This window comes from Anopheles darlingi, chromosome 2 (assembly GCF_943734745.1).
Source record: "Anopheles darlingi chromosome 2, idAnoDarlMG_H_01, whole genome shotgun sequence".
In the NCBI taxonomy this organism is placed as follows: domain Eukaryota; kingdom Metazoa; phylum Arthropoda; class Insecta; order Diptera; family Culicidae; genus Anopheles; species Anopheles darlingi.
This window is the reverse complement of record NC_064874.1, coordinates 57,556,660-57,581,990: the sequence shown is the minus strand read 5'-3', so window position 1 is coordinate 57,581,990 and position 25,331 is coordinate 57,556,660. Positions and strand designations below refer to the sequence as shown.

Genomic DNA, 25,331 nt, shown 5'->3' with positions numbered 1-25,331 from the left:
CAGTATCCTTTGGAGGGCTGCAAGGGTTGTCGACATAACAGATTCTGTTGAAACGGTCCTGTCTTGAAATTTGAAATGAAATGATTCCCGCAGATTACTGGACAATCTCTCTTCCTACACATGGTTCCTCCGTTTCTTTCGTCCGTAAAAATGCAGCCATGCATTCGTTACACAATCATTAATTTATTTTTCTACTAGCAATTCCATACTTCGCCTTTACTGCAACATCCACGAATACAAACGCGTGCACGCGAAAAGTATGGAGTGCCCATCATTGAGCACCTACAAGCATATGTATCTTTCCTTAATTGATAGCTCGCCATCCAACGAAAAACCGAAGCACACTTCCGGGTGCCGTGCACCAAGGCGTCAACATTTTTACAACAGTTCTAGGCACCAAGTCTGCCAACTGTTATACGCTCAGTTTATCCATCGCATTCGCTCATCAGTCATTGAATATTGGTTTTTTTTTAAATTGATTTTGTCCGTCTGTCATCGTCGCTAGCCTTTAGCTCGCAAAACGATGCGGTCGCAAAACGATTATTGTATAAACGGTAAAAAGCATTAGAATTTGGTTTTGTTGCACATTGTATAAATACGACAGAGATTCCATCGGTATAATTCGAAAACCATTCCCGATTTCCTTGTCCTTCACGGCTGTGGCCAGATTGGCAGAGTAAAACGGGATTCCCAAAAAGGCATACATCGTGTATTGGGCGGGATGCGTCTTTTGATCGGTTTCATTGTGGCACTAGAAAACATGTTCACGCTTACGATTTTTACACGTATACGCCAGAAATACGTGCCAGTGATTATTTGAGGTGGAATGTGGTCACAAATATGGGCGGGCGCATGCTATAAGCAGTTCTCTGAGGCGAATAATGCATTTTTCTGGGTCCTGTCTGTAGGATATCTTTTGATGAATGTTTCTTTGGATCATCCTGTAATGAAGCGAGTAAAGTTGCAATGTGCGCTACAGATTACAGGGAATGAGAATGATAAAACAAATCATTTTCCGCTTCTTAAAAGTTACTAAACGTTAACCGAGACAGTTTCTTTTCACTAACTAAAATCCTTGAGCAACGCTAGTTCTGCTCCTTTATCAAGGGTTGTCATTGAGACCTACACGCATGATACTTACTCTAGCTTCGGCATCCGAACCCGCCAAACATGCCGCGAATCGTCACACACGTTTTAAAACACTAACCATGCAGCAGTTCAATTACCTTCGGTTCTACGAACCATCACGATACTTTTAGAATGAGCAACATACCCACATCTCGATAAAACGTAGCATATTATTGCAATACGCAGTCTTCGTTATGCTGCTGAAACCTTTACGATACAATCAGGGTCGCTTGACGTCTTAATGCCTATTGCATATTAACCGCAAAGTGAGGATTCCACTTGAGGACTCGGAGGAAGCTACCGGGTGTTCAAAACGTTACCCTTCCTTTCCGGAAAATGCTGAAACTAGCGTAACATTAGGTTACAGTTTTATTTCTGATTTCTCCTGTACGCCTTGCTGTGCTCTTGCTTTCCTATGCTAGATTCAATGTCACGCAAATGTTTACATATTCCTAACATGTCCCCATCAAACGTTTAGAACAATGTGCCCCACTATTCGCAACAGTAATGTAACATTTATCACAATACAATATTTCACGAATAATTCCCTTTTTGCTTATGGGAAAAAAACACCTACAGCCCCTATGATACCGATAAGGTAGCCACGATTTGTTATTTTTGTGTTTTGTTCTTGTTGTTTTGCTCGGTCGTGCCGTGCTCTTAAACGGCGAAAAGTGCCTGGATACATTTAAACACGCATGTATGGGTGTGCGTCGTCACGCCGCTTAGTACTACTTCGTTAAACGTTTGATGCAACGCAGTCCGATTGATGAAAATACACGATGATATTAAGTAGCGCATTTCGGGGCACTGGGCAGGCACCAAACACAACACTATAGAGCAAACGATTACTCTGCTCCATTGTACGATGATACTCGAAATAGCAAAGAAGCACTAAATCCAAAAAAAACATCCAACGCAGTCAATGTTTAAGTATAATGATGATGAATTGGTAGAATAATGACATGATAATGGCCTAGGACCTAGCTGGGCTTTGTATACCTAGTACTGTTAGGATACGGGTCTGCTACAAGCGTTGTATATGAGTGTATATGTTCGAAAACGGGCGTCAATCCGCATCGTACTGATCACGATTTAATCCTCTTGGGAATTTGTCCTGTAGCAAAACCTCGCTTGTTGTATTTCTTAATGTTTTCTTATAAAAAATAACAAACGCTTTGTCTGCTGCTCTATACCCATAGCTAAGTTGTTTCAACTTTTTTCTCTACGATTCATCAACGAATGAAGAGCTTTCAACTGTTGGAGTTTTGTGCAAGTTGAAAATAGGGATTACTTTAAGTCTATTCCCAATCTACGGAGTACTTCGCTTGATATTTCACATCGGTTCACAATTGACCAAACCCTCCTTTTTCAGCTGCATTGAATGCTCTTCTTCACGATAGTTTCCTTAACCATGTGTGAACCATCCGCTGTTCATCGAATGATACAGCTATTGTCTCTCTATCGGTTCTTTACATTACCGGCGATGGCGTCGAGGCAGCCAAGTCCACAGTGACTATGGTACGTTTAGCAAACAATCGGGTGAAGAGCAACTTCAAGAGTGCCATGACCACACTTCGCATCGATGCGACCGACGGCAGGGCGGCAAACAGTAGCCCCCAGCGCATCCGGCCATAATTTAATAGCTGGCTTAGTTCCGGAGCTGGCGGCGATGGGAGCACCGAAGAAGGGAATGGTGAAAGTGAATTTTAAATAGCCATCGACGAAGCTTGTGCCGTTTGCTTAGCAACCAGGAGATCGTTGTGTGACATTACGATACCACCGATCAGTGATACCAGCGCACGATCGAGCCAGGTAACGGGGTTCGGGTAGATTAAGCCTCCTTCGTAGAACCCAAGATGGCCACCATTCTGTAGCTCAATGTACAGTGATTGGTTGTGATTCGCTGTGTGAATGAAAAAGAAACGCAATAATGTCAATCATATCCAAAAGCGAGCTTTTTGCCAGATGTAAGTAATCTGTTCAACCGTTTGGCGTACCAGCAAATTGTTTCACTGGTTCGAGTAGCATCTCGGGAACTAAAGGATCATCGCGGGCATTCACAAACACCATGGGACGTTTGATATTTGCAAGATAGTTTATAGATGAGCTCCAGCTGTACATATCCTTCACCGTAGGGAACTGGTGCACACGCCTAGTATACGCTTCGTCCAATTCAGGGAGCGTGGCTGCTGCTGCAATATCGCGCTCGTTCAGCTGATGTCGTTGTTTAATGTCATCCGACAGCAGCACATGCCGGTGCTTCATGATGATGCTCTTAACGTTCTCAGTTAACACGTACAGGTAGAAACGGTGGAAGTTTTGCCACTTGAGCAACCACTGTGTCGCACTGTGAATGGTACAAGAGATAAATGATTGCTGCAGGATTGCTTTTACATTCGGTACTCACTTCACCGCATTGTAGCCCTGGCAGATCGACACACCGCCTATGATGTTAGAGGGACGCTTCGCTTCGCCAAGATACTTCGAAATCAGATTGCCTCCCAGTGAAAAGCCCACCGAGACTACATTAGTCGTAGGGTACTTCTTCAGCAGACTATTTATCATAGCCGCATAGTCATCTGTATGACCTATAGTCGAAGGTATAACGGGGGAAAAAGCTTACAGTCCATGTGTCTCTACGGATTGCTGTCAGCTATTCGGTGGTACCTACCATATGTGAAGATCCGTGTAGACGTAACCTGTACGCTGTCGAGGACACCGATGTGATTCAGCACCGCGCACCGATATCCATGGCACTGGGCGTAGTGTACAAAGGTGCGAATGTAGACCGATTCGGACGAGTTACCGATTCCGGGACAGATGGCCACGGTTATGTCATCTAAATATGGTAGGTGGATACAAAATGAGAAATTATCCTACCGTCCCCTTTCTCTGGTAACGTTCCTTCAAGACTTACCTTCAACGGTCGTTATTAGTGGCTGATACAAATCGTACGTCAACGTCGACCCGTCCATCAGTGACAGGTATACCCGTTCGCCCAGTGGCCATGGGCACTTGACACGACCGACTATGCTGTGAATTATTGTCTGGATGTGGCCACTAAAGCCCCACAGGCGCGTCGGAATGTATCTGGAAACAAACGCAACCAAAAAAAAGGGTAATCACCATTAGAGACTCCCACAGCTGATACTGAGAATTGATAAACTCGAAACCCGCAATTTGTCATGTCGTGTTTTCTCTGTATATTACTCGGGTATGCTCACATTTGACAGCATGGTACGGCTTCCGAAGCTCAGAAGAGCCATATTACGAAAAGCGAATAGAATTCCTGATCCCGTTTCCGGCCTCCGCGATAGATAAGAAGCTATGCAGGTCGGCCTTCAGGTACCTGATGAAGGTCAAGCCCAAGCACGGGAAGAAGGCTCACGTTGTATCCTCAAAGTTTCGTTTAGCGCCCCAAACACAACGGCTATCATGCATCGGTGGAACGGAGTCAGCTTCCTTCGGTTTGATATATGAGAATCGGAAAAGTTCCCTCGGTAGATAGCGTCGAGGATAAATCGAAATCGTAAAGGTGAATATATAGGTGAAGGTTGACGAGAAGAAGCTTGTCTTGGCGCAACCTTTCCTGCTCCTAGTAACGCATGTCACGGGCGAAATAAACTTGCGACGATACGATTGTACTATGAATGTGAGTTCGATTGGAGCATCACGTGTGAACCGTATGGTATCCTTTCACAGCTCTGGATCGAATGGATTCATACAAGGCGGGTGGATTTTATCCACCCTTGGCGTCTACACGTGGCACAAAATTATGCAGAACGGGAAGAGTATACATGGCAGAAAGGCAAGGCGCGCACACAGCGGTTTTCCACCAACCAGCGACGTCCCACCATTTCGACATGCCGTCGTTGGATAAACGAACAGCAAGAAATTCTCTGGACAGCTCAATTACCGTGGAAAAGAACTGATAGTAATAGCATGGTTTGCAAACAATATCTAAACAGCGGACGTTAGAAAAGAGCAGATGGTAAAAACTGTGTATTTGCATATCATCCACACATAGCACACACCTACACTAGACTTTCTAAAGATGGTTATAATATCTACTGCACGAGGAAACTTTGTTTTATGAATGCAACATAGTATATGAGTGGTAATTAACAAAACGACAAAATAGTCAAAGTATTTTAAAGGAATCGATAATCTCTTATTAATGAGTTAATAATCCAAATTTGCTTGATAACACCAAGATGAAGTGCATAATATTTTGTAAACGCGATGAGAAGAATGGCAAAAGCACCCTCTATCGTGAGTAAGCGTTGGCTAGCTACAGTTTTTCTTTTGCAGTACATCAAATATTTAGTAAGTACAAGCAACAAATATTTAAAAATTACCAATTTAATTATTAGTGTTCTACGATTTTTCGTAATTCAACAGTTCTCGTATGAGGAATTGTTCTCTAAAGTTTTATAGAAATGTTTTTGATTTTTTCGTAGTACCACACGTAGCGTATCCTGAACACTAACGTTGGTTCAGCCTAACACACTGATCAACCAACTGCATGCCATCAATGTAAGAGATACTGTATAAAGGTCGAAATAACATTTCTAAATTTCGCAACATACCAACATCTGCTTCTAGGAACATTCCATCTCTCGGGGAAATTTTTTGAATTTCTGCCGTGGAAAACTATTCCTAAAGAATGATGGCGCTAGTAGTGATACTAGCAAATGGACAAAGTTGTAACAAGAAAAGTTGAATGGAAGAAACAACGAAACCGACCACATCGAATTCACTGGACTATTAGCCAGCGAGTAATCCACTATCCACACCCGGATCGATTCCGTAAAGGTAATAATTTTCTCGCTTGCTTTTCGTGAAAAACGGACAGCAATTTGTAGCGCACGTTTGTGCACGGTTGCGCGGTGAACTATGAACCATACACAGACCTCCTGCCGGACAGGAGCCATTCCTTATCGTACAATCTCATCCGAAAATGCCAGACCACAGGCCTTGGCTCGGTAGGGGTTCCCCATTGCAGGGAAACCCGTGGCGCTCTGAAAAACCGGCAAATCGTGGTGGAGTGATTTTAATTCGTTGAAACAAACAACACAGACACACGCAAACACAATGTCCATCCCCTTTTAATGCAGCACTTTGAGTAATCGGAGTGTTGATGCAGAAGAGCAATTCCCTTGTGGGTCAGAAAGTTTAGAGCAGATAAAAAAAAAGAAAGCGAATCATAAAATCATATTAAAATCCCCACAACACACAATCATACGACATGGTCCGGATCGAATGGAACATGAATACGAAGTCTGTGCTATGGAATGGTATTGTGGTGCAGTGGCAGATTCGGCAGAGATTCATTGTATTATTTCCGACGACTAACAAGCGAGCAGTGTAATGTAGGTCAGGGATCTTTCGGTCAACATTTATGTCCCTTTCATACCCAGTTATGGTAACCCCCCTTTCAATCCATTGGGAAGATTTGCTCCAGAGGCCAAGGATGCGCCAGTAAATTTATTACTTCAACGCGCCCGCAATGCTACTGCAACGGCATCCAGCAACAGGGAGAGAGCTATGGGAAATGGAATCAGATGCCATCTGGGCAGTCCTTTGTTTCACGTAAGGGAAATGAAACAGTTGTTATGCTACCCATATCCGAATGCTCTTCTTATTATGAGTATTATGTGCATAATTGTGTTGAAAGATACTTTTCTATCGTATCGTCCTTAGTAACACGAAGGAATGCACGAAACGCCTTTCCTGAGTTCGGTAACTGATCCACATTCGCTTTGCAAATTTAGTACTATCAGAATTAGGCGTAGTTTTTGTTATGATTTGTATGATATTAGAAGTCAATTGACGCCAAAGCCAAAAAAAAAATATTTTTCTTTGTTATAAGAACGATTATTTTTTTAACAATTACAACATTATAAATAACATTACAATAAGGTCCTTATTTATAAGGACCAATAAGGGGCTTATTTCAGATGTTTGTAAGCAAACAAAGATGGAATGTTTTATTGAAGACAGAGCATGAGCTTCAATGATAATACACAAAAAATCGCTTAACATTCCATCAGTAACAACATAATTTGCGTGATCGATGTATCGATGTAAATCGATGCATCGATAAACGTTGCAATTTCTAATGGTATGTAATGATCTGTAGTGGCTTTTAGTATTTGCGCTTGTTTTTATATAAACTAGTGATTATTTCAAGACGTCGCATTTTTTTCATTTCAATTCATATTTCTTATCATCCGCTCCACTAAATGTAGCACATAAAAATTTGATTTTGGTAGGAACAAGGACCTATGTAATCTGTCGTCTCTAGTCTGAAAGCAATAAACGTTAAGAATGTTCGATACGCATCATGGAAAACACTTATCGGCTATTACGACATTCCAAGCGTCCTTTCCCTTGATGTATTGTGTGGCCCCCAAATCCTGGATGCTAATTAGCAATTATTCCACTGACGCAATAATCGTCACGGCGTTCATCCCCAAAAAAGGGCTAATGAGACGCGATAATTAAATGTTAAAGCGACGGTAAAAAGTGTCATAATTTTAAACGCCCTGGAACATCAGAGACAATCCCGGCCTATGGTCAACGCACCATCATCAAACGAACACGCTTTACCTTTTCCGGTTAACATTCAATTTATCCTCCGCGTGAAGGTCCACTGACAGCAGCTTTCTGTCCCGAAAAGAACTCACATCCCGCGATCAAGCAAAAGGATCCGAAACTCAGTCGAAATTTAATTGAGTTGCGGATCATGTTGCCCTCCGGCAGACCGAACTGATGTCTGGTGTCCGGTGGCGGTGGAGCTGTCTTTCATGTCTAACACCGGTTCCAAAACATCCGAAACGCGTCGACGCGCGAAACATGGTAGCTTTGCAATGAAAAAAGACAAAATAAAAAACGACGAGACACGGACCATCATTATTCAATGTCCCGTGGCGAGACAGGAGGACATAGGGTTTTTGTTGGCGAAAAAGCTAAAGTCAGCAGGAGCTCACTTTCACTGAACACGTGCCACCTGTTTTTGTTCGCGGCCCAGGGGTGGACATTCGTTATGCGTGAAATCTTTTGAAACGTTCATCCTTACGCTAGACAACCGGTGGACAACCGGTGACCAAATCTCGGAACGGCCACAGCCGGCGGTCCAGCTCCTTGCGGTATCCCGTAGTCGTGGTCATCATCGAAGGATTTAGAAGCTCGTGCCAGCGCCTGTTCCTTCTATCCTATCAGCTCTGTCGCATCTGCCTGCTTAATTTATGAGTTTATTCAAATACTGTCTCTCTCTCTCTCTCGTTTTGGCTGGAGAAGATGATTTTGGAAAATTTTAGCTACATCGCACCGCCGGTAGCTATCGAGTTCCATAAGTCAGAGCCCAAAGGTCACCGAACACCCCCGGAGAATTTAAGCGATGGCGAGATGAACAAAAAGATGCCACGAAACCAAGTGGCATTTTTATCACTCGTATTTCATCGCGCTCAGCATAATTGACCCTACTCATTCGCCAACCATAGCCGTGTTATGTTGTGAACCCCTTTTTCTCGACTGTTTTCCAGGCAAAATGATGGAAATTATAAAAAGTTTTCAGGGAAATACCATTACGGGACTAAGGAAGTGCGGTTTAATTAAATCATTTTGACAGTGGACATTATTAATACCATAATTTATCAGGCTTGGAAGCTAATTGTGGTTTGTACCTGTTTGTTGAGGACATTAATTCAATTAACATGACTGTCAGAATGAGCCAAATATTACTTGTTTGGGGCGTTACGGTCTTTTACAAGTTGTATTCATGTCTTTTACTGTTACTATCTTTAGTACTAGAGGTATATGTATTCTATGGTACTATTGGTCATATTCTTTGGAGTTTACTGCCCTTTTTATGTTAAGGACATACAGCACCATAAAATGCCGATATATTTACCAACTTTACTGACATAGTACTTGTTGATGTAGCAATGATTTAGACTCATTGTAATTGAAATTGGAATCAATCCTCACATCCAAAATCAAATATGTGTGTTCCCATACTTTATAACGTATTGTCCCCACCGCCTCATGAATTAACCACGCTGCTGCCGAAACCTGAATAAGAATCCTAGCACCGCTCTGAAAGAGCTGGTTGATTACGTCCCCAAATAATACGAGCATCACCCAAGCAACAAATCCATTTCAAGATTGGCAGCATCCAAAATAGAATCGACTTCCACGGAAACGCCATGAAGCCGTTTTCCCATCAATGTGTACGACCGCAACCAACGGTGGTTTTCCACCAAATTGCTTTCAGTGACCGTGCTAAACCACAACGCCCCATCCCACCGGGCTAATCTTCTATATTTCGGCAGCATAACACCACCTGTTCGCATGTGATGTAGGATTGTTGCGAAAAGTTGCGCCAGACTTTCGGCAGCACATGAGTACACGGTTGGGCTGCGACCGAAAATCGATGTTGATCACCGATTCTCAGATTTCCATGCATATTAGTTGATTGTGTGGTCGTCGCTCCCCTTAGCCGACCATCGCCCATCTGTTATTGGGGATGCGATAGATAAGCGATGCAGGATCGAAACCATTGATGAAGGACAATAATATATAGCCACAGCATCACCGCGTTGGCGTTGGTACAATCAATGTAATGGTCATTTCTATCTCATGGCACCGGATATCCGCCACGTCCTACTACCTAAATCGATTGTCACATCGAACGGGTCTTTCCGCTGTGCCGATCGGATTTCCTGAGACGCTCGGTTGCGCACCAAAGACTGATATCTTGAGCCTCCGTGGTATGTGGTACGCCAAGTGTCACAAGCATCCACGCCCCCGGCAGCACACACATACACACACACACACAAATCAGGATCTCGGGATCAACGATGATGGTAAGGATCTTATGCCTTGTCTTCGTCCTCTGCATCAATCGTTCGCCGTGCTACAAGTGCCTGTGGCATTAGGTGTGTGTTGCGGTTAGGGATGTGATAGTTCATTAGGCATCATGCCGGGCTCCAATTCCTTTTCGCAGCAACCGTGGCTTATAGACAAGGCAGGCACGTGTCCATAGTGGCAATGATGGGTCTTAGTTCGAGGATTTATATTGGATACCTTCACCGCCACACCATGACCTTCTGATGACATATGATCGTTTGGGAGGGAAATGTGAAATTAATTTGCGAAACTTCCACACGATGAAAGAGCGAGGGTGTCGTGGAAAAAGTAACAGATGTTCCCTTGAGATAATCAACAGGATTGTGTCGTACGGAGTGAAAGGGATGATTTAATGTTTGCCCAGCAATTACGTGAAACTAGCATGATCTTATGGGTTCCTTCTTTCGAGTGCATTTCTTTCGAGATATCTAGGATGTTACTAGAAGCATCTCGCTGATAACGGAAAAACTGAAAGAAATCAAGGAATAGAAATGATAAATCACTTCTTCAAACAAGAAATATCTTTTTTGCTCACCTTTTTTTCAGTCTTTCCTAACCGAATCGTTGAAGAAAGCTTAAATTTTACTTCCAAACGTCACGTCTTTTGCCTTGCGTTACGAAACGCGTATAAATCAAAACACTAGTCAACCCTATTGGGTGCAGTTTGGCGAAAGGAGGAGCACGTAAGCAGCAGCATTGTGTGCGTACGGAGACTCCGTGGTGTTGCTCAGCCCTTGCACACCACAGTCTACAGTCTAATGACCCCATGACCACTGAATGAGGAAGAAAAACTATGACGAAGCGAAGCAAAAAAAAACGAAACAATTCGCCAACCGACTACTGCCAGCGAACTAGACGTTTCCTTCGTCTGTGTGTTACACAAGGTAATGCGAATGACGAATCCCTCCGTGGTAGCGAGACGGAACATATCAACGGGAAACTTAAATGAAAATGAGAGAAAAGCTCCGGTGGAACTGCAACGGCATAACAGCAGTTAGCGGAGATGTGGAGCCAAAAACTAGAGCGATCACGATGACGGTGGCCGGTGTCTTGGTGAAGCGAGAGTGATGAAAAAGAAAAACGAACGAAGGAAATGAGGCCTGCCGGTGCGGCGTCCAAACGGCATGAGACGATCACAAATCCGAGAGCTACTACGGACTGCTAGTGCAAAAAAAAAACAGAAGCAATTGTCCAAATGCACACAGAGTATGCAACTTCATGCTGCTCACTTGCACCCGCGCACTGATGCATCATAGGCATGCACTTACCCTACAGCAGGATGGACGATTATGTGAGTTGCTTCAACAACATCGTGGTCGCCATGCACGCCTGTCGATAGCAAATTGTGCCAGACCTGCGCTTGCATCACCACCCGGTATCATCGGTCGGGTACATACTTCCACCTCCTTCTGCAAACATGTTGATGATGCAGCGCAGATTGAAGGTGAAAGAAAGAATTGTTTTTCTGAGATCACTTCCTTAATTAACTACAAATCGGGCAGTGGAAGAGGTAAGATCTAGCCATTTAATTTCTTAAGCAATGTAGCAAATTGTGAAGCAAATGTCACAGTAAAAGAGCATAGGGATCATTTAAGTACGGGCTGTTGGTAGAAAACTGCTGGAAAATCATGCTTGTACTGCTTTTTAGCAGTTTTTGTTTTAAAGGAACAGCTATTGTCTTCTTAGTTATTTTTTTAAATGTATTTAATTATTAATTTCAGCTGATAGGTCCTCGCTGAAGACAAGGTGTAGACCTACTTCCGGGAGCAAACACTTCCTTGCGTCTCAGTCGCAGACTTTACGTCTTGTGATAAGATAAGCTCCGTGTGAACACAGGAGCGTGTGGCACCCGCTGAACTTGCTTTTTGGTGATAATAGTAAAGGAATTCGAAAGACGTAATGGGTAAAGTGAGAAGCGAAAAGTTCCTGAAAAAGAGGTTTAATTGTATACTTAATTATATTATAGGAAGCAGTTAATTATATTAGTCTCATATACGATTTATATCGATAAGCATATGAACATCTACAATTCAACGACTACCGATGCGTGAATTCGTTTTAGGACTTAGATTATCCATTTCGTAACATCGCTCTTTGGCTCTTTTCCATCCACCCAAGGAACACGTGGTTCCGCAAATTGCTTGATAACGCACCACTCGATGATTGCCATAATTGTACTTCACCAAGGGATGAGGACGGGGATGATGTACAAAAATGTTTGAACGGAGACAAACCCGCAAACCAGACATTTCCAAGCTCCACATACGCCAAGTCAGATGCCTATCGCTTCCCCGACCCCACGAGACGCCACGTTTTGTCTTTTTGTGTGGCTTCCATGCATGTTCCTTCGTTTGAGGCTCCGGAAGCTTCTGGAACGAAATGACTCACACCTCGAACTCGGCGTATGAGTGAGGACAACCAGCGTCGAAAGAGAGCAACAGAGAGCGCTCCAGGTCAAAGGTTCATCGGAAAACCATTCGTATTGTAAGTGGCTTGTCTCGGATTACCAAGTAATTAGGACATTAACCAGTCGATTAGCTTAATCGATGTAGGATGATGATTAATCGTCAATAAGGGCCGGAGTAGCAATGATGCTGATATGTAGGGTGGTCAAATTGAATTTGTCGTAGCGTATTCTAATAACCAGTGCCTGCAAGCACCCCAAACATGGTTTATAACCATTTCGATCGGAACGGAAGCATTTCGCTAAACGTTATAATAAGAATAAATTTTATTCTCGAAGGATCTACCTTCGATGAAGAAGTTGGCTTGACCTTTACAAGGGTGCAGGTGCATAACCTTCCTTGGAAAGAATATTCCAGTAAATGCATCAGCAACTGAAGTGAAACGATGCGTGACGAACAACAAATCGGCACAACCTGAAGGTTAATGAAAACGTGTGGGTCAGCTTCAATCAACAAACCATGTTGTTTGTTTCAAACATTTCAGAGTTCAGAATTCAGAAGCATTTCAAAATATTCCATCACTGCTGACCATCACTATTTGCTTAAACCTCTGCTCCACTACTGTCCATTGGAAGAGTTGACATTGCATAGCTCGCATGGCGGGCATGGTTATGTACCGAGAGACATGTTGTCAATGTTGAATGTGTCTCGATGAACACTGTCTGGACGTGATGTGTTTTTGGCGACATACACGACAATGCAAAACATATTTCAATTATCCTCGCAGCAGCATGCAATGCACCACAGAAGCACACAGCTAGTGCTAGTGGATGTCCATTTGATGACCATAAACAAGAAAAAGAACATCTCGCAACACTCGGTGAAAGCGAACATGTTTACCTGAATGCGGCGCTCAAATGGGGTTGGCTACACTCCAGCAACTAAAAATCGCTGCATTGTTCCGGTGGTTGTGACGATGTCCGCGAGCATCATAAACCCTCCCCCATCCCGTTACGTCCGTTGTTCAGATAGTTGTTTCTCTTAAATGCACTAAATGATGACAGTTTTGTGGCTTTGCAAACCATGGGTAAGTGAAAATAATGTAATTTCTCCACTGCGTTCACTCGTAATGACTGACAACGACCAAGAGGCGTCGACGAGTAGTGTGGCATGATTTATAAATTCATTTGCACGCGTGACACTGTCTCTAATGCGCGTTTGAGAAGCATCACTAAACGCGTCTTTAAAATCTCTACGCTAGCCCAAGAAGAATCAACCGTTCTCTAAGACAGTTCCCGGATAAATCTCGATCATTTATTTTATTCTTCCAGATTTCTCTCAAGTGGTCTGCTTGTCCTAATCCAGTCCACCAGTTCAAGGTCAACAGAGAGCCAACCAAAGATTTATGCAGAAGACTATTTTCATCTTTTCTTGCATTCACAAACAGTAGAAGCACTCAGAGGAGCAACTCTGTTGCAAGCTTTTGTGCTCGTCAAGCGGAGCGATGTCTTATGAGCAAGAAAAGGGTGCTACTATCTAGCAGCACACACACATACACACACACACACACACACACACACACACACTCGAAAAATGAAATGATAGCTTCCGGTGGAACCCCCTCGAGTTCTAGTGAACCATTAAGGGCGGTTGCAAAGTGAAATTGTGCAGCGGAGTAGTGCCGGTCGGTGTAGTGCTCGTGAAAGCAGCGATCCCCGGAAGGAAATCCTACCATAAGGTGCCTCTTCACGTACTTGGGAAGAGTTGGAAACGCTTGAATACATTCTGACGAGCGTCTTACGTAGGATAAACACTCCGGCAAGTGTAACAACTTGTCACCAACATGCTCGTGTTTCTCCCTGCGGAAATTTGCCTGTAAGCTGTAAAGCACGTTCCTTTGGTTGCCGCCTGCCGTTGTTCGCCATTTTCAAAACACAGCCAGACATGACTTCTACTTCTTAACGTTTACCAGCGTGCCCTTCTCCCCTAAAAGAGGAACCGGCTGGTCGCATGATGTCTAGTGCAAAGCGCAAATGAAATTGGTCAGCATGACGACGGCAGCGACTACTACTACGACTAGGCCGGCTACCAATGCTTTACAACCGGCTATTCACTCGACGGCATGACGCTCGACTCAATTAGAGTAAATTGACAATGATTCAGCGCGTAGCAGGGAGGTGGAACTGTGCCCACCCCATGAGTTTTCACGTGATCGGTAATAGAGTGTCGACCTGATGGCGTATGTTTTGACGAAACCAAGATTGAAACTTGAAAAGTACCATGTTTAGTGCAATGTCAATGTGTACTAAAGGTCGTATGACATTGGCATGTTGATGCATTGCAGGTAACATTGACCCATTGAGGATACTTAACAGAGCGAATAATGAATCTCAATTTCAAGGCTAACCAATCTGTTCACTATAGACTGTTGATTTCGCTGGATGTTGTTGGTCATCTTCAATTGGCAATCCTTAGATTTTAAAGGTTTTTCCATTCCAATCCTTTCTTTCCAGAGGAAGATGTAATGATGTAAATAGTTACTCTATCAACTTTTCTTGCATTATACGAAATGTGGCAAAACGTACAGAAGCAACCAAGATGCTGTTAGGTCCCTGGTCAAGTTCACTACAAACTGCTTTAAAGTTTTTCCTTCAACTTGTACGAATGACGGAGAGTGAGCACAAAGGATTATGAGGGATGAACACGACTTTCATACTTTTATCCTGACAAAAACTGGATGACAGTGAGTCAAGCAGGTCGTCCCTCAATTAAAAAACTACACACTCGACGTCGTCATTTCTTGTCAAGGTAGACAACAACAAGGTGGTCAAGGTGGAAAAATATGAAGGCTGCCACCGTGACCGTTTTTCCAATTTCTACCGTGACAATTTCCAAGAAACTTATTGATCATCGACTGCAAGTAATTACCGTGCAAAATCTCATTAAATGATTCGCGAAAAACTCATCATGAGCAACAGATTGAAATGAGTAAGGGTGTTCGAAAATGTCGTCAAATGTTTGATAAAAATCGAAGAGAAAACTCGATGCCCCCCATAGCACACTCTGTGTGCTTTCGCAATAGACAGGAAAAGAGATTTATTTTACTATACCCTGGGCTGCAATAAACGCCACGGGCGAGGAAGAGCTTATGGTCAATGGGGCGTACGACATAAATTGCTCCGTTTTGTTCGATTCGAGCGTTTTTCTTTTTCTAATTTTCATCCTCGATCACTTTCCACCATTTTCACCCTCCCTCGCACAAGGACCCGCCGCTGTAAACCCTTCTCTGTCTTAATCTTATTTTCAGCCCCCATTTTGGACTGCAAAATGCACTAAAGCGCACCTCCGACTGGTGAACTGCGGGAATTCGATTCGCTTTCTACTCTCTTTTGCCAACTAACTCGTCTGGGTTATTCTTCGTCACTCGGGTGACAATAGCCAGTTCCGGTCACTAAAGCAGCCACCGTAACGATGCGATTGATGCAGACCAGTTCGATTGCGATAGGTTATCATCGACGTTAGGCACATTCCACTGCTTGCCAGTTCCATTCGATTGCAAGCAAGTGATGGTCACCAGTTCATACTGGAAAATGGCCAACCCACTCCTCATTGACACATTGTGTATGAGGAGCTCTCCCTTTTAAGTAACAATTCTGCCCTTTTCAATGGACGTTTGCAGTGAATGAACGTGCGGCAGAAGCGAATTGAAGGGCCGTTGTTCCGCTTCCCGTTGAGAACCGTTCGCGTAATGAAGCGGAAAACACTTTCGCATTTCCTTCCATCCGACATCCGCCGTGGTAGGTGCGCTTTCAATTTCTTTTTCATTGAGCCGACGATGGTGAAAAGATTCCTCCGCGAGGATGGACGCCAAAGAAAAGGGTAACATTAATCATCCAATCGAATCAAATCTTTTAACAACAAAAGATATGGTCAATTGTGAAACACCGCTGAACACACGAACGCAGTGATAATGTCGTTCACTGATGGAGAAGAAGAAATGAGTTATTACATCGATAGTAGACGAAGATCAATGCTTCATTGTGTGACATGAATCATTGGACGCAAAAATGCAGGCATAGGCTTTTGTTAAGCGTTTTGTTTTTTTACTTCACATAAAGTGATAAATATATTGCAATCGCCTCAAAATGCAACAATTCTATTGTGTTCATCATCAAAAAATAAGCATTCAACATCTCTCTGCTATGAGAAATTAGGAAGAAGACACCAGAGCTTCGCATCATCAGTAGCACATCAGCAAACTCTACCGGAACGCCAAGTTCATGATTGTCGAAAATATTCCCTTCACTTGCATTGACATTACTGACAGCCACAAGACGTTCGATATCTAAGGGCAACGTTATTCCAAATAAACTCTTCACCGACAGGGAACACTTTCTTGGAGTGAAATTCAATTTAATAAGTAGCAATCGTGACGATGCTGGGCTCAAGCGATCAATTTCTCGCCGATAGACGCAAATCCTGTAGCAGAAGCCCGAATTCTGGTAAGGAAAAAGCGCTTTAGCTCATTATCCGACAGCTCATTCCTGTTAGATATCGCAAGATTCCGAACAGAAGCTAATGAAGCGAGGAAGGGTAGACTCTTTACAATTTATGCCGGAAATAAATTGAAATTTCCTCCAAAACTTTTCCTAACAAGTTACTCGTTTTCGTGAGAACTTGTGAGATCCCAAGGCAACTTTGTATAGGAATTGAAAGGAAGAAACGATAAGAGTTTGAGTTGTATTCAAAGCACTACAGAGAGGAAAGTCGCTTATGAGATAACTTATTCTATCATTACCTTCTAGTGAGTTATTTGACAAAAGATGAATTTCAAGTTCAAGTCATAATCAAACCTATTAGCTACTAGTAGCACAATTATGTTTTAGTGTTTTTAAATATTTAAATAAGCTGTTAATTTAAAGAGCATTGCAAATAGTGAAACTTATTGAGGTAACAGCATGAAAATAAATTCCTTTCTTCTCATATTTTCTGTTTCAAATGGTTCAAATGGAATGTTATCTAGGGCATATACACGCTCGAAAACAAAACTCAAACATTTTGTTTAATACATTAATAAGATACCATTTTCTTTGCCCATAATCACAACCATATTCAATTTGAAACCTCAAATTGGTTACAAAAATGCACCTCAAAGTGAATCATAAACGACCGAACTGACATTACTGATAAGGTGCCATCTAGATAAAACAGCAACACTCCCACCAGAACTCCTGCATAAAACTGCTTCGCCAAGCAGTTATGAGCAAAAACAAGAAACAAACACTAACATAATCATCCATCCATTCGACTATTACGATAATCTTCCCCATTACCCACTCCAGGCCGTATATGTGCGTTGAACCGTTTAGTAGGAGTAATCGGCGGTCGACGAGTATTCGCGACGAACCCACGCACACGCGCAGCCCTCGTGGCGCCCCCCGCATTTAACATCAAATTATCATTAGTGACAGGTGAACGGTAGCCGGGAGGTGAGATCATTTGTTTTTCCAACATGGCACACATATCCGGGGGCCGAACGGTTCGTCATGGTCCATCGGACATGTCAATCATGCTTCTAGAAGCATCTATGAAGTTCCCATAGCTCCTCGGTACACAGGGGAACAACACACGTCACGGAACGGATGGAAAAAATATCCTTGGCCACGAAAAACAGCAAATAGGTGGCGCAACACCAGTGGCAGTGGTGTAGGAATGAAAGAAGAAAGCCCGAACCTTGCTCCTGGAAGGTGACAGGTCAGGTGACCTTCTCTAGGAAAGTGCGACAACGACCGGCCGGCAACTGTGAAGTCGCTTTGCGCTGAATTCAGGCAACAACAGCAGCAACAACACAGTATTTCTTTTAACAGTCTATTCTAAATTGGTCCACACTTTTATGGTCTCGTACCACAGTCAGGTAGCTGCCATGGTACGGTAGATACGGTAAAGACACCACGCAGGGAACTGTTCCCGCAAAAGTAAATATGACGTCCTGTAGGTGACATGTCACTCTTGTGCCTCCACTGGGAATCGACCGTGAAGTGGCACCCACCGACGGGAATCGAAAACATTGCTTATCGGATTCAGTGTCACAAGCGTGAGACGAAGAATTGCGGAACCATTTAAGGAATAACAAAATGAGTCATCTTTCTGAAATCGACCGAATCGACATGCACGCAAATGGTCTGTAGCTGGTATTTGTACAAGGTCTCGATTATTTTTTATTTTTACACCTTACACATATTTGTCATACCATGGAATCCATCGATGAGAACAAGCAATAACATTGGAAGGAGCAGAGAGAAACCCTACAGTCGAAGCAACAGATGTAGATGCTCTCGACACACATCAAACCCTTTGTTGTATTGGATTCAGCGAGCCGGAGAAAGGGAATTGCGTCTCAATTGCTAGGCCCCAGAACAGAATGGTCTGGAACGAAGAAACATCTCTTCAAAGAGTACAGATGCGTGCCGCGTGGAATAGGCATAGGAATCGATCTAAAAATAAATGGAGATTAATTTGTTTCCCGGTACGGATGCGTGTTCTCGGCGAAACGCAAATTGCGCACAAGAAGAACTGATTAGACAACAAGAAAGGATTAAACTTACGGAAACAAGGATCGGAAAAACAGGCATTAAAAAAACAGACTTACTACACCGAGATGGTACAACAGGTTTATATGGTACATGATATGTATGTAAAAAAGATCACCTCTAATGCTTCTTTCATGTCATATTCCTTTTTTTCAGTTCAGTTCTCAGAAAATATGGAACATTCACCTACAGTAACCCCGTAGGATGGATAGATTCCATCGGATATAAAACTCCACCATTCCAAAAGAAACTAATACGAAACGGTGAATAAATGGTCAGCAAATTGATAAACAATTTACAAGATCCTTGGTCAGCAGTTGGAAAAAGCGGCGAAATGTTCATCTCAAAATTGAGCAACAACAATCATCACAAAACGAAGAAAACCGGTGCCGTAGCCGAACGCCGTTTCCCGGTAAGAGCTAGCAAACAACTTATCACCAAGGATCTCCCCAAAGTGAGCGACCCACCTCGAGTCAAGTTGCTATGGATAACAGCTTAACGGTGATCCGGTGACCCCGGACGCGAGTTGTTGTTGTTTATGCCGTGCCGGTGGAATGTTTCGGCGAACCTACTATTCATCGGGTTTCCAACTGGTGACGACCAACTTTGTTGAGAAACCAGGATAGTGCTTAACCACCGGCCGTTTAGCATTTGATTATATTTGCACTTTTGACCGATTTTCCGCCTTGGTTTGCTCTCGCCATAGCCACAACGAAACCACCTGTTTTACGCACCGCGTCAAAGTTATGGAAAAGTAGATCCGATCCGGGCGTTTTGCATACACAACACACCCACGTTGTTGTGGGCGCGTTTTAGAATGAAACGCCTGGACAGTGTTAACAAGCAATGTTTGTGCCAGCGCATTAGAAGGGGTAAGTGGAAGTATTACGCATTAGTAGCAGGAACGGCTGAATTTTATATTTCTATCGGCACTTCTTTCGAGAGAATTTGAATTCGCTTTTTTAGGGCAGGCGGTCACATGAATGCTATCATTTGCATTTCGATGCAATTTTGGAATATTTAACGGAGCGAATAGTAATTTTAAGTGTTTTACCATCCATTCCATTATTTCCAAAAGCTAAACGACAATCAACCAGGAATGTTGATAGTTCTTTTTCGACATTTATGTTTGTATCATTAGTAACCGTGTGGATAATACAGCAGCAACACCAGCTGGCATCTAATTCTGCATTTTCCATAATTATAGAATGTGCTTGATTTTGAATTACTCGAAGGGATGAAGTATAATGATTGGGGTTTAAAATACAATATTCCATCTATTAATGCATAATGCCAACTACTCTATTAATGCATAACGCAATGAGATGTTTTTTTGTCTGTATACGTCAAATATGGACTCCTCAAAAAAGTAAAATTCGTAAATCACACATGAGCTAAAGTTTTGTGATTCTTAAATTATTCAACAAGAAAAAAATGATTAATATAAAATGCTGCACTTGGTTTTAGCACGACGGTGTATGAGAGATGACAACCAAAACTATTACGTCTTGACTATATTAACGAAAAATGTAAGCAATTTCTATACAATCTATGTTTTTAAAAATGGCCTATTACCCTCAGAGGAAGCAAGCAAGGTAGAGTACTGTAAATTTCCGACACCAATGCGCTCTAGTTTCAATGTGTACTGTGTGCATGAAGCACGTGACATGCTTAACATAAAATGGATGTTTCCAAACCAATCTATAACTGACCAACAGATGGTGAAATTACCTAAATTAATTTCTTAAAACCCTTGGAAAAAAAATATGACGGTTAGAAGAGCTTGAATAACAGATTCGTATTCGTTGCATTAACCGTCAGTAAGCTAACGGCGATCTAATGATTTAGCTAACCAACCGGGCAGTGGAATCCACATAGCTGAATTTATCATATCGAGCAATCACCATTCCTGGAAGTTTTGGAGTGGTGACAAATATTTGCGAAACGCTTAAAGAATGCTGCATACCTTAGATTCTTCAGAAGTCCTTTAGCAGACCTCGTAGCCTGCGTTGGGGCTACAAATGGTCGAAACGCATTGAAACAAACGCAAACATCAATACACATGTTCGCTCGATCGAAAACAAATGTTTCGTGATAAATATTCATCGAGCAATGGCCAATGGTAATTGCCCACGGAACACGGTGTAATTATACGCAGCTGCGATCGAATAAAATCAGACAGACTTCCAGACGAATCTGACCGACGGGCCACCGCGTTTTTGGGGGGTGATTAGTAATAACTCCTACCAGACGCGCCATGCCATGGTGTACGGCCCGATAAGGCGCTTTGTGGTACGGACGAGAATCTTCCGGCCTTCCGAGTTGCTAACCGGAATATACTGGTTCCATCGTCTATGCGGCCCGATGATATCATCGTCGGTGCTTTCTGGCGCAGCGTTACGTAGCCCGTGTACTTTGGCCGAGTGGCACCACCGTCATCCGCTCCTGCCATCAAACCACCTAATCGTTATCGGTCGCTGTGTGATAAATGGAATTCATGGAACATAGCGTGAAAGCCAACAGCATGTTGTCAGGTGAAATTGAAACATTTTGTCACCAGCAAGACAAGCGACAAAGTTCTAGGACGCGGAGTAGGCCAAACATATGCTGGTAGCCCCGCAACTGGAACAATGCCAAAGCATGTCGCTGGTTATGATATATTTGAGACTACAAGGTTAAAGATGAAGAATATTCTTGAGTTTAAAAAGCGAAACAATCTTTACATACTTGGTACGAGAGTTCCACACATAAGAAGGTTCTTCATGGAACTATCGGAAAGGACAATGAATGGGACGTTTCATTTAGCCCATCGCCCGCCTGTGTTGCTGTGCTGAGCCGCGGAAAAGTGTGACAAATTGATAATTACGTTCCGTAGCCCAAAACCGGCATCTCTACCATCTGGACCTAATGTTATGTCGAATGATAAAGCTCATCTTTCCGGCACCGAAAGTAATGCGGCACAACAGCTTTCTCTCGGCGGACAAAATGCCACGACCCGAGAAAGGAAGCATAACAAAAGTTCGTTTTTTCGAACCAAATCCAGCCAACCATCACCGCCGTGACTCAATCCATGCTTGCGCAGTCGGCGCATTTGGTCAAGTCGCCACTTTCTCGTTACATCAGAAAAGGTTCGGTGATAGCATTATCATAATACATGTTTAATGCAGCATGTTTGCTGGTATGTTTGGGAACAAATTGTCCTGATGCCACCTGTCTGTAATAATGGCGAAGCTAAGCAACAACCAATGGTCAGAATTGTGGCCGAACGTTGTTTGCTCTGCCGTCCACCAGACGGTTCCCATGCAGGCATTCGAGGGTTCCGTCTAGATGGTTCCAGCAACGGGAAAGTGCGGCGAGCACATTTGAAGCGGCAACGTTGTCGTCATCGAGCCGGGCCGGGCATGGGGAGTCAGAGTGTGCGGCACCAGAGCGATGTAAAGAGGAAGGCGACGAGGCGGAATGCCGAATCAAAACAAAGCACGCGAAAAACCACAGCACACTTTGATGCGTATGGATTTAAGGGGGGTAAGTTTTCCGAGTTTCCATTTACAAGCACACTTTGATGCCAACGAGTTTTGTATGGATCGAAGAAGCATCTCGAAGCTATCCGGTATTGTCGATGGAAATAGATACTTACGGTTCTCGGAGCATCGGGGCGATTTTGTTGAAACACTCCATAAATTGGCCATCCTTGCAGACGATTGCCGGAATCTGGGGTGTACTGCTGACGTTCAGTATCCGGAACAGAATGCACAGAATGACCGCAAATACGGCCAAAAACGCTGGCGACATGGTTTCTCTTTGTTGTTCAACGACACGCAAGGAAACCCGATTGTTTCGTTGTTAAAACACGATCTCACAAAGTCACTTAGTATTTCATTTAGGACTACAAAACTACGAGACCACGCTATCGTCTATCGATATGGCACTTTGCTAGTTGAGTAAAAACTAAAACCGTTGGTTGGTTGACGTCAAAAAAAATATAATTTTATGTTTTAGTTCAGTTCACCTTCCCGAACGCACACGCAATTCTTCACTGTTTGCATTAAAACGGCGTGTATGAAAAACGGGAAACCACAAACTCCGGCCGCCGCGTGGAACGTTCTCGGTTGTTTCCGTGGATGTTTTAAGCAAAGAAGTTGGGAGTTTGTTGTGTGTGGCTGAAGTTTTACGTCACGACAGACAGGTCAAGCGCCGAAGGAAAAAGGAAAACCTTCCACCAAAATCCGCTATCTGTTTCGACCGAGTGGATTGTTGTAATTGAATGAATTTCCTGCCCCGTGTGTGGCTCTTCGCGACGAACGTTGAATTTTTGTGCGGAGGTGTGGCGCCGTTCGCACTTTTCTTTGTTTATCTCGTGCGAATGACATTTGACGTTTCCCAATAAACAACCAGGCACCCTGCCGACTTAACATGGTCGGATAGATGGCAATATAAAAATAGGTAAATCTGATGTGTGGACGCTAAAAACTAGAAATTATCACCGTATATAAGCTTGGATTCCTATCCTTTTCTAGACTTTTTTATATTGACCAAGATGGAACCGTTAAGCTACATAAATTGAGAGATAAAGGAAACACTTTTCCGGTTTTGAACCGGTGAGACTTGCTGATTCCTTTTTTGGTAAAAAACCAAAACATACACCTCAACCGATTCAAACAATTTCAGCGGTTATCCATTTCAAAATTTGGTAAAAAACCAATATATACACCTCAACCGATTCGGTAGGCTAACCGATTCTAATTGCATACATTTAGGGGCCGTACATTTCAAAATTTGGCCGTTAAATAACCAGTAGAATGAACAAGAACCTTAAACATGAGATTAAATCTTTCGACATTGAAAATGTAATGGCATCTCCCTCCCTTCTTCCGTAATAGCACTATTTAACGTTTATAATGTATTTTTCAAAGATATTTAACTGAAAAGGTGTGTATGTTTTTGGGACAATTATTATGTCTGAATCATCTTTTATCCATCTGGAAGGTTGGATTGGAACCGATTCGAGGCCGTTTTTACACTGTCCCATACTGCCAATCGTGGGATAAAGTCGCACTTTTTTCCCAGGACAAAAGTACACCTTTGTCCTACAAAAACGGCGTACTTTCCATCCTTGGGAACAGAAAAATTCTCTGTGGTTTCGCCAATATCTGGGCCTAAAATCTAAAAGTGTGGACGCTATAACATAGTCGTTTCATTCGCATGTTGGCCTAGAATTTTATAATCTGGACAAGCAGTTTGGATTCCAACAACGAAATAATTTCCTCCCGACCGATTTATAACCGATTCAAACGTTTTATTGGGGAATGTCATCAGTTCGACGCGCTACGTCTAGCCACTAGCCGTGGCCACACTGGGCGAAAATTTGCGCGCAAATTTGCACATTAATGCCAAAATGTTTTCGCTTCGTGTGGCAGGGGTAAAAACCCGAAAATTTATGCCGAAATGTCAAACGTATTGTTTTCATCTGTGTTTTGGCCGCTGAAGTTGATTTCCGAATAAATTTTGCAGTTTTTAACGATTTTGTTGCTGTTGCTGTTATATTATATTAAATATTATTATATATTTATATTAAAAAATGCAAAAACAATACGAAAAGAACCTACATTTTCGTCAATAAAGCGTTCGATAGCGTCAAGGGTTCAGCGAAAAAGTCCGCGGACGTATAAAAGTTTGACAGCGTGTAAGGGTTAAGCGAAACCGTTTTGGCATTAATTTTTTCGTTTGCGCTAGAGTTTTCGCCCCGTGTGGCCACGGCTACTCGAGAACTGCAAATTTCAAAAATAACGGCAGCCTTGACAGGAAAATTCCAGAAATTTTCGCAGTACGTGGAACACCGACAAAAATCGAAAGAAAACGCAAGAATCGCGAGAAACGGTAGTTCTTTTTTTTCGTGGTGCGATGATTCGTCGACAGAATATGGATTTAATCAATTCCCTGCCCGAAGAGGTAAGCCAGGAAGAATATGAATGATTCAAAACCAACAAATCTTTGATTTTCCTTGCCCTCGATACAGGTGCTGTGCATGATATTCGATCGTCTGGATCTGGAAAGCGTAAAGAACGCATCCCGTGCTTGCCAGAGATGGAACGGCATCATCTTTTTAAGCCCATACATCCGCAGATTTACCTTCAAGATTCCTAAGAACATTCTTCAAACATATGAAGATAAGTCTTTTGTCAAAAAGTATGAAGATTGCGGTAAAGCTTTTCATAAGACTATTAGAGAGATGCGAATAGATGAGTTAACAAAAATAGTGCCACAGTCCCAACGGTGCTACCAAAAACTCGAC

General features: G+C 42.9%; 1 protein-coding gene across 1 annotated transcript; it reads right to left on the bottom strand.

Moving 5' to 3' along the window:
• Positions 1-169: 169 nt before the first annotated feature.
• On the bottom strand, positions 170-23,328 carry LOC125952112 (abhydrolase domain-containing protein 2). The gene is made up of 6 exons (XM_049681386.1): positions 22,677-23,328; positions 4,049-4,221; positions 3,803-3,970; positions 3,539-3,719; positions 3,129-3,478; positions 170-3,034 (listed from the first exon to the last, which is right to left on the bottom strand). The coding sequence occupies exons 1-6, from the start codon at positions 22,829-22,831 to the stop codon at positions 2,838-2,840; spliced, it is 1,224 nt and encodes a 407-aa protein (XP_049537343.1). The 5' UTR covers positions 22,832-23,328; the 3' UTR covers positions 170-2,837.
• Positions 23,329-25,331: the final 2,003 nt, after the last annotated feature.